Source organism: Prionailurus bengalensis, chromosome A1 (genome assembly GCF_016509475.1).
Source record: "Prionailurus bengalensis isolate Pbe53 chromosome A1, Fcat_Pben_1.1_paternal_pri, whole genome shotgun sequence".
Taxonomy (NCBI): Eukaryota; Metazoa; Chordata; class Mammalia; order Carnivora; family Felidae; genus Prionailurus; species Prionailurus bengalensis.
The window spans coordinates 165067898-165084209 of NC_057343.1; the positions used below are offsets into that span (position 1 = coordinate 165067898).

At 34.5% G+C, this 16312-nt stretch overlaps 1 protein-coding gene across 2 annotated transcripts; it reads right to left on the reverse strand.

Annotated features, from left to right (window-relative positions):
* Positions 1-977: 977 nt before the first annotated feature.
* NUDT12 (nudix hydrolase 12) lies at positions 978-15459 on the reverse strand. Of its 2 annotated transcripts, none has more exons than XM_043595066.1 (7): positions 15348-15459; positions 12484-12691; positions 11342-11928; positions 7842-8009; positions 6657-6770; positions 4043-4242; positions 978-3066 (listed from the first exon to the last, which is right to left on the reverse strand). In XM_043595066.1, exons 2-7 carry the CDS (start codon positions 12687-12689, stop codon positions 2956-2958), a joined length of 1386 nt encoding a protein of 461 aa, XP_043451001.1. In that variant the 5' UTR covers positions 12690-12691; positions 15348-15459; the 3' UTR covers positions 978-2955. The 2 variants fall into 2 exon arrangements, with proteins under 2 accessions (XP_043451001.1, XP_043450992.1); XM_043595057.1 differs by having other exon boundaries at positions 12484-12695.
* Between the last annotated feature and the right edge of the window lie 853 nt (positions 15460-16312).

Below are 16312 nucleotides of genomic sequence, written 5' to 3' on the forward strand. Positions count from 1 at the left end.
TCCTAGATATTTTTCTACTAGAGAGAAATAGGCCTTTAAAGTGCAACTTCTATCACTCCTACCTATTCAGCAATATGTGAATATGAATACATATATATTTATATATATGTACATATATGTATGTTCATATATATATATTCATATTCAGAATCTAATAGTTGGTTCTCATCCCTAATAAAATTTGCATTGGGGAGATTTTATTCTAAATAATCGATAGATTTGTTTTATAGAACATTTTCACCTGCTATTTTGCAGTATATGCATTAGCAACACAGTTTTAGAACCAACAACAAACACCTCATGGTCTTACCCTCTGTTGTTCCATTCTTTTCTGTCTTCATTCAAATCTCCCAACTTGTTCTTTGAAAGAGTTACTTAAATCATTTTTCCAACTAAATGAAACATGTAGGCTTCTAATTCTTCTAGCCCTTCCAAGAACAGTAAACAGTGAAAAATACAAAATGCAAAGACTAGTAATATGAGATGAGTAATAATAGATATTAGACTAGACAAATAACTTCATATCTGAAGATAAAAAATTGACTATATATATGTATGTGTATATAAATATACATATGACCTAAAATAAAAACTGTCTTCCAAATATGGCTACTTAAAAACATTTTTTTAATGTTTATTTATTGAGAGAGAGAGAGCACGTGCATGTGCATGAGTGGGGGAGGGGCAGAGAGAGGGGGACACCGAATCCGAAGCAAGCTTCAGGCTCTGAGCTGTTAGCATAGAGCCTGACATGGGGCTCGAACTCACAGATCCGAACCACAGACTGTGACATCGTGACCTGACCGAAGTTGGATGCTTAACTGAGCCACCAGGCACTGCCAAATATGGCTACTTTTAAAAGGGCTTTTATACTTGTTGTTTACACATCATTAAACAAGAGAGGATGACTGAAATTGGGCTTTTTTCAGTTTCAGAAGACATTTATCAAAACATTAAAAAATACGTAACACAAAACAGAAAATAGATAAACATTTTAATGTATTGTTACCTTCATTTCCATTAGAATACATTCATGGTACTTGAACCTTTACCATTTCTTTGCTATTCTTTTTATTTACATATAACTATTCACCTCTTAGAGGTAAGCAATGTTAAAAATGATTATTAATAATAATTTATACTTAATGATTTTCCCTGGGTATAGGATTAATTATCTGAAACTGAATTCATAACTACATTTTGTTGATATTTTGTATTTTATTTTACTATCTGAACATGGAAACCTAGAACTCTGCGATGTAATCTTAGATTCTCTAAGTACATTTGGAGTAAAACTGAACCCCAAGTCATCATACTTAATAATAATCAAGACACATAATTTTCTACTTACTTATGAAGTTTAAATTTTATTATGTATCTAAATGTCCAATGTAAGTCAATTTTGTCTACAGTCCTGACACCAATCAGCTTTCTTCAATTACTAAGAAAATCATTGTTCATCAGGAAAGTTTTATCTAAGAAAATGATCATATTTAAGTTAAATGATTTTAGTATCTAAAATTGTAATTAACAATATTTGGTAAATTAAATTTGTTCTTATCATCCCTTATTATAATTTATTCTACCTATATTTTTAGTAGTAGTTTCTACTTCCTATTAGAGGGAGAGTCTTGCAGTGGGCTATCCAGTACAGACCGTTAAAATTAAGTTATTTAACTGTAATTACAATTAATTGTATTAACAATAGTAAGTTGTAATTGTTTAACTTTCATTGATTAATTAGTTGATTCACCTTTAATTGATTAAATTAGTTAAATTCATCTTTCAGGATTTCTTTTTCCTTATCTACAAAAGAATGTCACTGAACTACATATATTATCCTTAAGATCTCTTCCAGTTCTAACATAATAAATTATATAAGTTTATACATTTATAGACTTAATTTCAAAACAGTCTTAAAATATGACAGTTCTATGTTACAAAATTGTGAATTACTATTTTCCTCTGATTCAGTTCTAAAATACACTTATTTTATAAAGGCTTCTTAGAATACGCTGAAAGAGGGCTAAAATCAAAATGTTGCATTTGAGTTTAATATTAGTAATGATTACATATTTTTTTGCTAATGCAGATATATCCCTTATCACAAAATGACATAAAGCCAGTGTTTTTATTGAATACGTAAATCTGGGAAATATTTAGCATCTGATTTTTGAGGTGAATTCCTTTCAAATACATTTAATTTCAGTGAAAAAGCAGAGAATTCTGATTTGTCTTAAGAACAACTTTGAGTATAACAGATAGATTAATTGATTTTAGGTTTCAGGGGGAAGTCACATACACAGTGGTATGCTCTCACTTAAGGTCTCCTTCCATGAAGGCACAATATTCTGATCACTGCAGTTGTTAAGGTAGAAAATTCTTAACACTGATCAAAGCAGACTAGTGGCAACACTATAATAGCACCACTGCTAGAACAAAGGAGCCAGAACAAAAAATGGAATACAATGGGAAGTGAGCAAAAATCAGCTACTGACAACTGAAAGAATCTTTGTAGTAATAAAAAGACTGAAAATGAAGCTTAAAATTCATTAAAATTATTTTGTCTCATTTCTCAGCAATAGAAATATAGTGATTGGTCTAATGCTTAAAAGAGGCACTGGAATTCAGGTTTCTTTACATTTTTAGAACATATATCTTTACAACATGATTTTTTTTTATTAGAAATATGGTTTAGTGAGACAGAACTGTGAAGCACAATCAAAAAAATGTTTGGAGAAGGCTAACTCAGATTTAAAAAATCTGAGGCAGTGTTGTATTTTATAAAAATACAAATTCTATGGTTAAGATGGAAAGTACATGTTGAAAATATTTCTGAATCCTAGTATGGTATTTTGTGTTGTGACATTCTAAAAAGCACCAGATATTTCTATTCTCACTTGAGGAATAAGTGGTATTAGAAGTCAATTAATATTCAAAGTCTAGTTATTTGATTTAGAGATTGGGGTTCATTCCAATCCAGTGTTTGATTAATTGATGTGCAATAGCTCGGCTTGGTGGCACAAAGAATGCCTGCTGCTTCCCTTTGGTCAGAACATCCACAACCTAAAATATACCATAATAAAATGTATTAGGATTTCAACACTGTCACACTTAAATACTATTCTTATGCTTATACAATCCAATTAAACATGATGATTTTTACAGTGAATAACAACAGGAGAAAGTGACAACACCCAAGTTCAACATGCAAAACTTAGTACAGTAATTTTAGTAGATTCAATGAGTTAGTGATTCAATTTAACAAAATATTCCAGAAAGACATATTCTCTTATGAAAGTAAGGTCACAAAAAGAAAAGTATATGCTCCACATTTATTTTCAAAGTGAAGTCAACTTTTGGAATGGGTTCCCTTTTATAAAATTTTGAAAAAAAAATCTGATTTCTACTTTTTGAGGTTGAGCATAAAATAAAATTAATTTTGTTTAGGCAAAATCAGAAAAGACTTCAGGTCTTCACTACTAATAGTGTATCCATTTTTTTTCTACACAAATACGTTAGGTCATGCAAAACACAGATAAGTAGTTTATCTTGCCTTCTAGTACTGGAGGATAATGTTTTAAAAAGTTCTTGTGAGTGTATCTTTGTTATATAGTTTTTTTATTCTTGTCCTTAAGCATATTTTAAAATAAACAAGAACTTTTCAAAAATTTTAAGCATTTGTATTGATATTTTTTGAGAGCTACTTGTTTTAATGCTGTAAACTACAATATAAAAAGGTTAAGAATAATATTCCTATTTTTCATCTTTGAAATAATGTTTACCTATTTTAAGTCCATTGAAAGGTATCATTAATCTGAAGGATTGGCATTTGAAATTAGAAAAAGGCACAGAATCATCAACTAGAAGACTCCCACAGAATGAGTTAACATAGGACACATCAATTACATTGTAATCCATGCATGATGAGTGGGCCATAGCCATTCATTCAAGTTGTTGAAAACATATATCCTTGCTGCATGCCCAAACTGATACAGTCAGAGAACAATCAATAGAAGAAGGAAATTAAATTGAACTTTACCTGTTCTCTAGTGAACCAGCGGGCATCCTCTATTTCATTCTTGTCAACTTTAATTTCTGTAGACACTGCCACAGCTAAGCAACCAATCATTAAGGAGGAGGGCATTGGCCATGGCTGACAAGAGACATACTGAACATGGCCAACTTTGACTCCACTTTCCTCTTCTACTTCTCTCCGAACAGCATCTTCTATTGTCTCCCCTAATCAAATAGGGCAAAAGAACAAGTAGCTGATGAACATCTCCTAGACGTTTTGTGCTCTGAATGGTTCAAACATTTGGAAATCACTTTGGACAGAAACCCAATTCAAAGAAGCAGAATGCAGAGCCTAAAACTCGACTGGAATTCAAGAAAACATGATTTCTTTTAGTATATGACCACATGAATAATCAAGATTCCATAACACCTTTCTAAAGGGTCCAAATTTTTAGTTACACTGTAACAATTGTAACATCTACAACTATCCAGCACTGATACTGGCTAAACATTATGCAAGCATTTTATATATTATCTCATTTATTTATTATCACTAAATAGTTACAAATTATTATTACAAGATTTTTATAAAAGGCTAAAATTTCTTATGTAAGAAATTTCTTATGTTGTCAAAAAATCATTGCAGATAACTTTTCTCAAAAGAGTTGAAGACCACATAAAACTACAACTCTAAAAACCACAGAAAATGAAAGTATTTTTTTCTTTCTAAATGTTTTTGTTCTTCTAGAGGACTGTTGACTCAGCTATGTTAAATAATGCCTATAAATATACTTTATATTTCTGATTTGTTGGAATTGAGAAGTAGAATAAAGGTTTCTAAGTTTATCTGAAAGTTTAAAAATATTTTGCTATTTAAATGTAGCTTTTTATTTGAATTAGATTTATATAAGGGCATCTGGGTGGTGCAGTTGGTTAAATGTCAGACTTTGGCTCAGGCCATGATCTCATGGTTTGTGTGCTGGAGCCCCACATTGGGCTCTGTGCTGACAGCTCAGAGCCTGGAGCCTGCCTGAGATTCTGTGTCTCCCTGTCTCTCTGCCCCTGCCCTGTGTGTGCTCTGTCTCACTCTGTCTCTCAAAAATAAAAATCAAAAACATTAAAAAAAATTGAAATAGACGAATATATATTTCCTATATTAAAATTAACAACTTATGTTCACCAAAAAATATAGTGGAAAGGTAAGTCATAGACTAGCATTAAGATATTTGCAAGACCATAGCTATAGATTAGCATACTGTAAAACTCGTAAAATAGAAAAAAAAGTAAACAACCAAAACAAAATTAGACAAAGAATATAAACATGCAAAATTCAGAGAAAATGAAAATTGGATGGCTAAAACACATTTGAAAAAGATGCTCCATCAGCACAGTAATGAAAACTACAGTGACATTATTTCATACCCATCAGAATGGCAAATTATAAAGTATGAAAATCCTAACTTAGTGAAGATGTGGAATAACAGAACATTTCATATGCTGTTAGAAAGAGTGTAAATTGGTAGGGACACTTCAGAAAACAACTTGGCAACATCTACAAAAGGTTAGGATTCTCATATACTATGAGTTAGCAATTCTATTCTCAAGTTTAAACCCTTCATGACTCTTGCAAATGTGCACAAGTAGTAACATAAGAATATTCTTGGGGGTGTTGAGCAGAAACTCTGATATAAACTAAACATCCAACAGCATAATGGGTAAGTTGAACAATATTTATAAATAAAATGGTACACAGCAGTTAAAAAAACAGTCTAGAGTTATTAGAGACAGCAGAGTGATTAACAGCATGGACTCAGCCAAAATGTCCAGGTTTGTATCTCTGCCCTACTCACTCACTAGCTATTTGATCTTGGGCAAGTTATCTAGCTCCTGTACCTTAGTGCCCCATCTGTAAAACTGCTGTAATAGTACCTATTTTATAAAGCTGTATAAGGATCATATGATTCAATATATGGAAAGCCTTCAAAACAGAGTGGCACAATGTATGTTTACTATTATTACTAGTGCAGGTTAATACTGGAAGTTAAGATTAAACATGTATATTAATTATCATTTACTCCACAAATTATTTATTGAACTCTTAGTATATATAATATATATAAGGCACTGTTCTAAGGGTTTGGGCTACAACTATGAATGAAGTAAGGCCCTAGCCCTTATGGAACTTACTTTCTGGTGTGAGTAGATAATAAATAAGTAGATAGATAAACAGCTACAAACATACATAAGATAATACATACATACATACCATGTCAGGTGGTGATGAGTGCTGTAGGGAAAAGTCAGGCAGGATGACAGAATTGTGAATGTAGGGTACGAAGCTAACTAATGTATTTGGGGCTACCTGAGAAGGCCTCTTTGAAAAGGTGACACAGTTGAGTCCAGTGAGGTGTAAGTGATACAGATACCTTGTGTAATAGCAATATATTAAAGAAGAAATGTTGAATTATCAAAACCAAATTATTCTAGTAAAAACAAAATTATACCACTTAAAATACACAGAAAAATAATTTAAAAAGATCCCAATTTCATAGCATGAGCATTTGTCAAATGCTATCTAGAATTTTTATTTGTGAATTATAAGTTAAAGGAAAATTAAAGTTATGAAGAAAAAGGCTTACCAGGTTCAATAAATCCAGCAAGGCAAGTAAACATGCCTGGGGGAAATCTTTTCTGCCTGCCTAAAAGGCATTTGGTCCCATCTGGATGAATAACTTGCATGATTACCACGGGATCTGTTTTTTAAAAATAAGATGAATGAATGATAGAAAAAAATAATTTAGACTCATTGTGTAAAATCACTGTCGAATACTATAATAAGTTGTATCTCCTAGAACAAGACTCTTGTCTAGTTATGTGATTGTTTCTTTCTGCCCGATGACAAAGTATTTCAGGGAAATTGCACAGAATATTATAAACTAAAGGAAGACCATTTCTGTCTTCTAAATAGCAACAATTATTATATACTTATGGTATGCTAGGCATATTGTTATTTTTCAATTATAAAAAAGTTACAGAAGATATTACATGGCATAAAGAAAATACAAATTTTACTATGTAAATGTGAATTTCCCTCTCCCTTCCATCCTAATCCTCAACAAAATGTTTTTAAAAGCTAATGTGGCTCTATGATTAAATTTTAAGCCATTAAAAAAATAAAATTTAAATTAAGTAACAGTTTATTTCCCAGAAGTCACTAATCCACTAGGTCATGACTGAGAACCCACTAGGTCATGACTGAGAACAGGAATCAAATGTAAAATGCTCCTGAGCAGTGAAAACAGGGTTCACCAAGTCATGCACTTTACTACCAGGAGACCTGCTCAGATATTGCTCAGACTATTTTTTTTTTTTCACAAGTTTTAAAGGACTAGGTTCTCAGATTTCCAAACCTACAGGAGACTCCAAAGCAGCAATTAGAAGGAGGAGAGCAGGAGGCAGACACCAGCAGTGATGAAAAGCTAGTTTTACTGCTTTGGTGATGCCTCAAACAGGCACTGAAATGTTGGGGCTTTTTTTGTTTGTTTGTTTCTGCACTACATGGATCCAGATTGGTGAACTTTTGAAATCACCTATTTTAATACATCAAATTCGTATTGATTAGCCATTTCTTAACTATGAGTTAATTATATACAATGTCCCTTACTTAAAAGTCATGAAAGTATACATACTTGTAGTCTTAAGAGTTAAACATACTTTTAATAAAAAGGTAAACCCCTGAACAACTCAAAATCTTGTCTTCAGAGAATGTCTTATTCCCTAAGATTCCAGATGGCTGAGATTTCACTGTAGATGAAAAGGCTTACCAACTCTTGGATAGGATGTATTGTGAACACCATGGAGGCTAGGACAGCCTTCTTTTAAGCATACTCTTTTGTAGCCACCTTCTTCGATTTTAGTTGTACTTCCACACGTTGGGCAGAACTTATATCGACTGTGCCAGGCAAGAACAGATCTTGCTTGAGCTACAACCCCTTTAAGAGAAGCATAAAAAGTTTTAATTCTGTGATAAACCATAAACAAATTAATATCAAAGTAAAATGTTAAGTCAGTAAAGGCATACTCTATATTTTCTGAGTAGCTCTGTGATCAAGGATGTTAGTATTCCTATTTTATGATGTGTATATTTCTTTTAAAGTAAAAGATTTAATCCAACAGATGACAAATGAAAATTAGATTTAACTTTAATATGAACTAATAAATACAATTCTCATATAACACAGATGTACTAACATCTATCTTATATACTATATTACCTCAGACTTTTACTATAGATGATTTTTAAATTTTGGATATACAAGATTCTAGTGTATAGTGATTTTATAAAAATTGACTTTATAATAGTGACTTTTACAAAAATACATTACAAAGCCAGTTCCTAATTTAGACTTGGACTATATAAAAAAAAATATTAGTAGGAAACTGTAGGAACTTCTCTTTTCCTGGGTGATTAAACTACTGCTCCTTGTCACCGTGAAACATATCCTGTTTACAACTGGAAACTTAATGGAATGTTAAAAAAATACTGTATAACATTCATGGTTAACTTTGTTCATGAAAAAAAATGCCTACAAGAAAAAATCTTAGCATATATATACTTTGGCTAGATACCCTGGTATTTCAAAAAAGAATATGGCCTGACCAGAAATATTACAACTGAAGCAATAAAACTGGAAATGCTACATTTGCATTTGCCTGACAAACTTGCTCTCCCTAAAATACATTATTTGGTCTAAGGATTTTTGAAATAAGCAAAATAACCATAAATAACAATATTTTAAACCGGGAAACAAAAACTAATAAACCATACATAAAAATAAATGTAATACTGAAATTCAATGAACCACAGGCAACATTAAATATTTGTCTACTACATTACCTTGTAGTATGTAATTTATGCTAAATATCTACATTATTTCAATATTGTTTCAATAAGACAAGCTAATATTTATTGAGTACATACTATATGCCAAGCATCATGCAAAGATGTTTGTATACATGATTTTATGTATGTATGTATGTATGTATGTATATATTTATGAATGAATGAATGAATGAAGAAAACAGGTATATTTTTATTGGACTACCTGAAACAGAGGATAGTGTGGTATGGATGGATAGTATGAATGACAAATAATACAAATATATTTTATGTGAAATAAAAAGCAGCTCAATGGGTTACATCATCTTATTTAATGGTTAGAGCAATGATATAGGTACTATTATTATCTTTTCCTGAAGGAGGAAAATGAAGCACGAAGAGGTTACATTAACTATGTAAGTTTACACACTAAATGAATGAAAGGTCCTCAGGTTCCTAACTATTAAAAAAAGAGAGAGAGAGAGATCATTCTGATATTAAACTTATATTGCTACAAAGAAAATTTTCTTTAAAAAGTGCAGGGTTGGGTAGGTCAGTCGGTTAGGTGTCTGCCTCTTGGTTTCAGCTCAGGTCATATCTCATGGTTGGTGAGTTCAAGCCCTGCATTGGGTTCTGTGTTTACAAGACAGAGCACAGCTGGGGATTCTCTCTCTCTCCCCTTCTCTCTGCCCTTCCCCCCCGCCCCCTGCCAAATAAATAAACTTAAAAAAAAGTGCAACTTTGGGGCTCCTGGGTGACTCAGTCAGTTAGGTGTCTAACCCTTGATTTCAGATCAGGTCATGATCTCACGGTTGTGAGATCAAGCCCTGCATTGGTCTTCATGCTGGGCTTGGAGCCTGCTTAAGATTCTCCCTCCTACTCTGCTTCCCCTGAGTGTGCGCATGTGCTATTATAAAAAATTACGTGTTCTCCACAGATGTGAAGAATAAAACATATCAATCCAGACATTGGGAGGAGGCATCTAAGCAGCCTCTGGAAGGGCCTACCACACATTTAAGGGAAGGTGGACACTGAGAGTGACCTCTTCGTTACCTCCCATTAACTTTTCAATCAACCATAATTTAGCTTATATTCCTTCTACTCCACTGATATTCCACTTGTTAAATTCATCAACAGCTTCATATTCTAAAACTAAAGATCCTTTAAAAAATCTTTTTCTTACTCAAATTCTCAACAGCATTTGGTATATTTGACCACTCCCTTGAAATACTCTGCCATCTTGGTTTCCATGAGCATTCTCCTGTTTTCCTCTTAGGTTGTAGCCACACTGTCAACAATACCTTTGATGGCTCCTCTGTTTCTACCTGACTTCAAAATTCAGGGGGATTTACATGTGATTCTAAGGCTTTTTCTTGCTTGCTCTCAATTCTCTAAGTAATCTCAGTAGTTCCCTGAGATTTAAATATCACTTTCATGTTGATGACTCCCATATGGGTATTTCTAGTTTAGACCTCCCTCTGTGTTACAGATTCTAATATCCTTCTCTAAGACTAAATATGCCCAAAACTAAAATCTTATTTCTTTCAAGTCTGTCTTGCTTCCTTTGCTCAACTTGTCACCCTATGCTATTTTATCAAGAAATATCACTACCTACCAAATTACTAAAGACTCAAACCTAGCAATTATTCATGATCTTTTTTCTTCATCGTTATATATCCCAAACCCAATCCATCAACAAGTGCTAATGATTGTCTCTCTAAAATATATCTTGAACATGCCCCCTTTTCTCCATCTCTGTCACCTTCATTCAGGCTGTAGTCCAGGTTACTATCCCCTCTCACAGTAGTCTCAACCTACTGATCAAGCCCTATCAATTTTACCTCCAGAACATCTCAAACTCTCCCTTTCTCTCCATCAACCCAATCCACTGTAATCTCTTAGCTAGGCTACTGTAACCTTCAATCCCCTCTAATAAGACTTCTGACTTCACAATTAATTACCTACAATTCATGATCTACAAAGCAGGCAGAGTGAGGGGTTTTGTTTTTTGTTTCTTTTTAAAACATAGGTCAGATTACAACATTTAAATGAATTTTAGAATAAAACTCCTAATTTCTTACCATGGCATATAAGATCCCACCTGAACTAGCATACCCAGCAACAGCAAACAAAATAGTCAAGGTCTTTGCCATCAGGCTCAGTGTATAGCAGGTGCTTAATATTATTCAGTGAAGAATCAAATAAAACCAGCATGCAGTAGGATTAATTCTAGGGAAACTAATCTTGGCTGATTAGAACTGCTGTAAATGCTCAGGAGAGTAGTCCCCTAGAGTGAGAACTTCAGGAAATTTCTAATGAAGATAGCCTAACTTCATGGCTTGATGAAAAAAGTGTGCCTCCTAGAAAATGCAGATACATATAATTCCTACCCAGTTCCCAAAACCAGATTATTAGCAATACAAGTAAACCGTATTCACTTCTTACCAGCTTCTTTTTCTTTCAACTGCAGAAGAGCTGGCATTGGAGGATGAAGAAAATAACAATTTTCATGCCTTTGCTTAAATTCTTCAGCAGCAACAGGATCTATACCTAGAGCAAACCAGGCAACCAACCCATCTTCTTCTCTTGGGACTTCTCCAGCATAATTAAATGACTCTTTCTTCACTTCAAGTTCTACTCCGAGGAAAATCAAGGTGATCTTTTCAGGCTGAGCCAAATAATCTTTTATATCTGTGTAGCTCAGCTGACAAAGTCTGACTTCCGGCTGTTGGAAACTTTCTTTATTGCCACCTAGAGTAACCAAGGGATTTAAATCTGAGAAAAGGATATAAACTGTGGCTGGATGGCTTTCTTTAGCTAGTAGCCAGTCAGAATTATTTCTTTTTTCACTTTTTCGGTCTAATAGTGTTCTGCTAAAATAATTTTCACATTCTTCCACTTCCTTAGTTAGGAACCAAGGCTTCATCCCACCTTTAGCATTAGCTAGTAAGTTAGCTATATGCTTATAACCCCAAAATTTAGCAATGTCCAGTGCAGTCTGCCTTGATTTATTGACAATGGATCTGTCACACCTACAAATGGAAAGAAAAATAAAATAGGAAATAAAAATTTTCTTTAATATTTATTAAAGTAAAATATTTCCAGATGCACATAATAGCCCTCTAATCATTATTACATAAGTTTTTTTTTTACATGATGTACTAATGGGAAGGTTAAAAGACATAATCATAAATGATGCAAAGTTAGAGATAGCAAGATATTTAAAATTTTTGGAGAACTGTAAAATAAAAAACAGTAAGTTTTCTGTGCTATAGGAAGAAATTACAATTTTACAAGGGGTTCTTGATAGCCATAGTGGGTAGATCTACATTTTCTACCTGGGAGAAAAAGATTAGACTAACTCATAAATTTGCTTTGTTATTAAGTATGAAGGGTTCCTCTCTCAATAGAAGAAGTTAAAAGTTTTTAATTAGGTATTTTTCTATGTTTTTATATAATAAAACTGGTCAACAAGTTATTTAGAAGTTATTCATATAAATATGGCTACATGAAAAATTTAAAAGGAAATATGTAACCCAGAAATGAAACCACAGGGCCCTTCAAGTAGTAGTGCCTAAAATGTTTACCCTTTGTCAAGTAGAAATTGGACAACATCTGGGTGCCCATTCCTTGCGGCATACATTAAAGCAGTCCAGCCATTTTCAGAAGTTTCGTTGAGAAGAGATGGAGAATGACTGAGGATTACTGTTAACCTGGCAATATCTCCTTCTGCAGCTGAACAGTGAAACTGGGAAATTATTTCTTGCTTTGGGCTTCTTTTTATAGAAGACATTTCTTCCTTAAAAAAAAGGAAAATAGAAAAAAAACCTTTCATTTTCATTTGCTTTTTGTTCAATGCTAGAACATTATGTGAATGCTGATATAATTACAATAGGCATGGTTTCTAAAGCTATATACTCTTCAAAAGGTCATTTATAGCCAACTGCCATCATAGTATACATTTCAAAATTGTTATCAGTTGAGAATTTTAAATATAATTCACCATGGGGGGTGTATAACACAATGTATAAAGATCTTTGGCAAAAAAGAGAATGGGGGGGGCATATCCTTGAGAGGGGGTTGTCAAGATACCTGAGGCAGATCAGAGAGATTTCAATATAGATCAAGGGAATGAGAGGGGTTAAAGCAGACAAAAGTCAAGTCAGAGGGTTTTTCGCAGATGATAACTAGTATTCTCTTAGAGGCAATGTTGTCAGAAATAGGTGCCTGCCTTTAGGAAAATTATGATCCTACAGCTAATTATTTGAAACCTGTGTTACGTTTCACTTGAAAACACTTTTTTGCAATCCCTTGTACAATTAATTCTATAATCCATGTGGGACTATTTTTGCTCATGGTGTAAAGTAGCAGCAAGATTCATTTTTACCCAATGGATAATCCATTTGACTTGGCACCATTCTTGAAATTACCATGTTTGTCCCATTGTGCTGCAGTTGTCATCCTTGTCATAAATCAAATGACCATGTATTTTGGATCTCTCATTGAACACTGTGCTGGCGGTCACTTTGTCAAAACTTGAATGACAGAAACTATTTAAACCATTAACTTTGTCTGCTTTGTTACTCCATTTTTTTCAGTAAGAACAAAATATATAGAAAATGTTTCCTACCTCTTTATAAAAATTGTCTTATTGTGGATTGAATGTGGTAGGGCACAGACTGAGCAATGCTTTGTGGAAACAGTTCATGCTTAAGTTCTCTACGAGTTATGTTCTGAGAACAAAGTACTTTTTAAGGTATGAATTTTCGTTTAGTGAAATGCTACTAAGAATTGATTTGCGATTCTGACTAGACTTCTATCATTTTAAGCAATAAGATATTTAGCCTAAAAAGGAAAGGTTATAATCCATACATTTTGACTTCTTTTGTGTCTAGTGTTCTCACAATGCAATTTGGCTGATCAATTTTATAGGAGTATGAACAAAATTTAGGGGAAACATGGGCCAAAAAGATTAACTGTTCACCTTTCCTGTTTGTATTTTTCTGCTACTTATAAAAAAGGTCAAATCTGACTACTCACAAAAGGGGAGGTGTGTGTGTGTGTGTGTGTGTGTGTGTGTGTGTGTGTAAACAGGTGACGGGATTAAAGAGCACTCTTATGACGAACACTTAATAGTGTACAGAATTGCTGAATCACAATATTGTATGCTTTAAACTAACATAACACAGTATGTTAACTATACTGGAATTAAAACAAAAAGCTTAAGAAAAAACTACTCACAGGAATGGTGAAAATATGTTTACAACTTAAATTAGAAGGAGTGATTTCTATATTAGAAAACAACTTTTTATTTCTTTTGATTTACTATAGAATTTATCTCACTGTTCTCTTCATATTGAGATTTCTAAATGCTTTACGAATATTATCAATAACAAAAACTACAACTTTCCAGGACTTTATTTTGAATTATTGCCGTATACTGACTCATGTATGGTCTCCCTTCCAAGTTGTCTTTCCTGTAAATTGATTTTCCACAAAATATCACACAGATTCTTCAGTTAGGTTTTCTTTAAGCAATATTTTACTGTCTTACGTTCTGAGGTCATTCATTTCTTCACCTTCCCAAGAGGCCACTCCACAGGACAGAGTGCAAAACTGCCCTCCAAAAATATAGTACTATTCACTATCCCCAGTACAGTTCTTAAGGATTCAATATTCTCAGGAGAAAGGAAGCTTTTTTTTTTGGCAGAAAAGCCATCTAGAAACAGAACCGATTCTCATTCCAGAAAATTACACAAAATCTGAAATCCAGCTCGGCTGCTGGATTTGTTTTTTCGTTTCTCATTGACGGGTTTCCCACAAGGTAAGGATTTGAAGGTAGGATAAGGTGATTCATTTAGCTTAATGCCGCCCTTGCTTTCCAAAAAGACCATTCTGAGAGGTCGTTTAAAGAAGGTTAAAAGGGCCTTAGATTTTAACGAAACCACATCCATTTTTACCGATGTGTCCCGGGGCCCGTGCCTCGCTCAATGTCACATGGTTCAAGAAACAGGGCAGAGTTCAAGTACGGCTCTGTCAGTGAAGTCACTGCCCATTATTTAACGATTTCCACGTCCTTGGGCATTCGAGGTGGCCATTTAACCAGTCAAGCAACACGTACGCACTCTCTCTCCAAACGCTTAAATGCCTTGAGATGGTTTCTTTTCTTATTACTGTGAGATTCCTTCTTTTAACGTGAATCTACAGTTGAAGCAGCATTTTGTTTTCCCCACCTCAAAGACTGGACTGGAAAACCAGCAGCAGCCGAGAGGCTGCGCCCCCGGCCCCCATCGGGAAGCTCCCGCGCCTGCACCCGCACCGCACCCCGAAACTGCGCCAAACAACCCAGCATGGCCAGGCCGACAGCGCTGAGATCAAAAAGCACTGAAAACTGGCCACCCAACCCAGAGCGGGCACCGGGGACGACTAACTTGCCGTTGCTGTTACTAACCAAAGGTAACCAGAATAGAGGAAAGCAGGATACTGCTGCAAGACCGGGAAAACCCCACGCTCACTCTTCCCGGCGTCGGAAAGAGCCTTCCTGACTTCCGGCGGAGGTTCGCTGTCCTTGCACGGTTTTATGGGAAATGTAGTTTGAGGATCACAAACTGTGCGTGATCCGTGAAGGGGAGGGGCTTGGGGGTGAACGCGTTCGGGAGCCTGGGCGGGGAGGTCACTGCTGTTAAGGTCCAGCTTCTTGGTGGTGAGTCAGGGGCTGGTTTTCCTTTTCCGTCATACCGAGACATGTGAAGTGTGGTGCGGACGATGGAAAACCGTAGGTGTGTGGAAACGGTTTTAAGTTTTTCAGTATTTCACACCAGTCACCTAACCTCTCCTGTATGCTTCAATGCAGTGGCGTGTTCAAAGTCGACTTGCGCATTGAATAAACCTGGCATATTGGCGGGACCAACTTACTCCAGTATATGACCTTAAATAAGTTCTGGGCCTCTGAAACTCAACTCCTCATGTGCAAAATGGTACTATGTATTGATTCTTCATTCATTTAATCGTCCTTTGAAGGGTGTGTATCAAACTCCCATAACACCTCTTTGGGTTATGAGGTTAAAAGAGGATAAAGCTCTTAGGAAGTTGAGGGTTTAGCTAGTACTCACACCACCATTATTTGTGCTGTTAATTATTTCATTTCCTAAAGCCTAAAGAAGTTGCGTGAGTTCGAGATTACAAAGCTAGGTTTTGGTAGTCTCCTGGACCAGAGTTTTTTTCTTTACTGAAATGCATCCTTGGCATTCAGCATATTAAGGAGTCTGTTATGTTAAGGTTGACCACTGCTTCCTGCCTGAATTTGAGATATTGGAAGCTTTCTCTCATGACAGTGAAGTTATGTATACCGGTCGACATTTGCTTTCATTACTGCTGTTTTTATTCTTCTTCTTTTTTTTGCTTTTGTATTTTTTT

Bases quoted from the DNA above. Each gene is read 5' to 3' on its own strand.
- NUDT12 (XM_043595066.1), bottom strand. From the start codon at position 12,689: ATGTCTTCTATAAAAAGAAGCCCAAAGCAAGAAATAATTTCCCAGTTT. The intron at 11,929-12,483 runs GTAAACATTTTA...TTCCATTTGTAG, and splicing joins CAATTTCTACTTGACAAAGG to GTGTGACAGATCCATTGTCA. The intron at 4,243-6,656 runs GTAAGCCTTTTT...CTATTTGATTAG, and splicing joins TGCTGGATTTATTGAACCTG to GGGAGACAATAGAAGATGCT.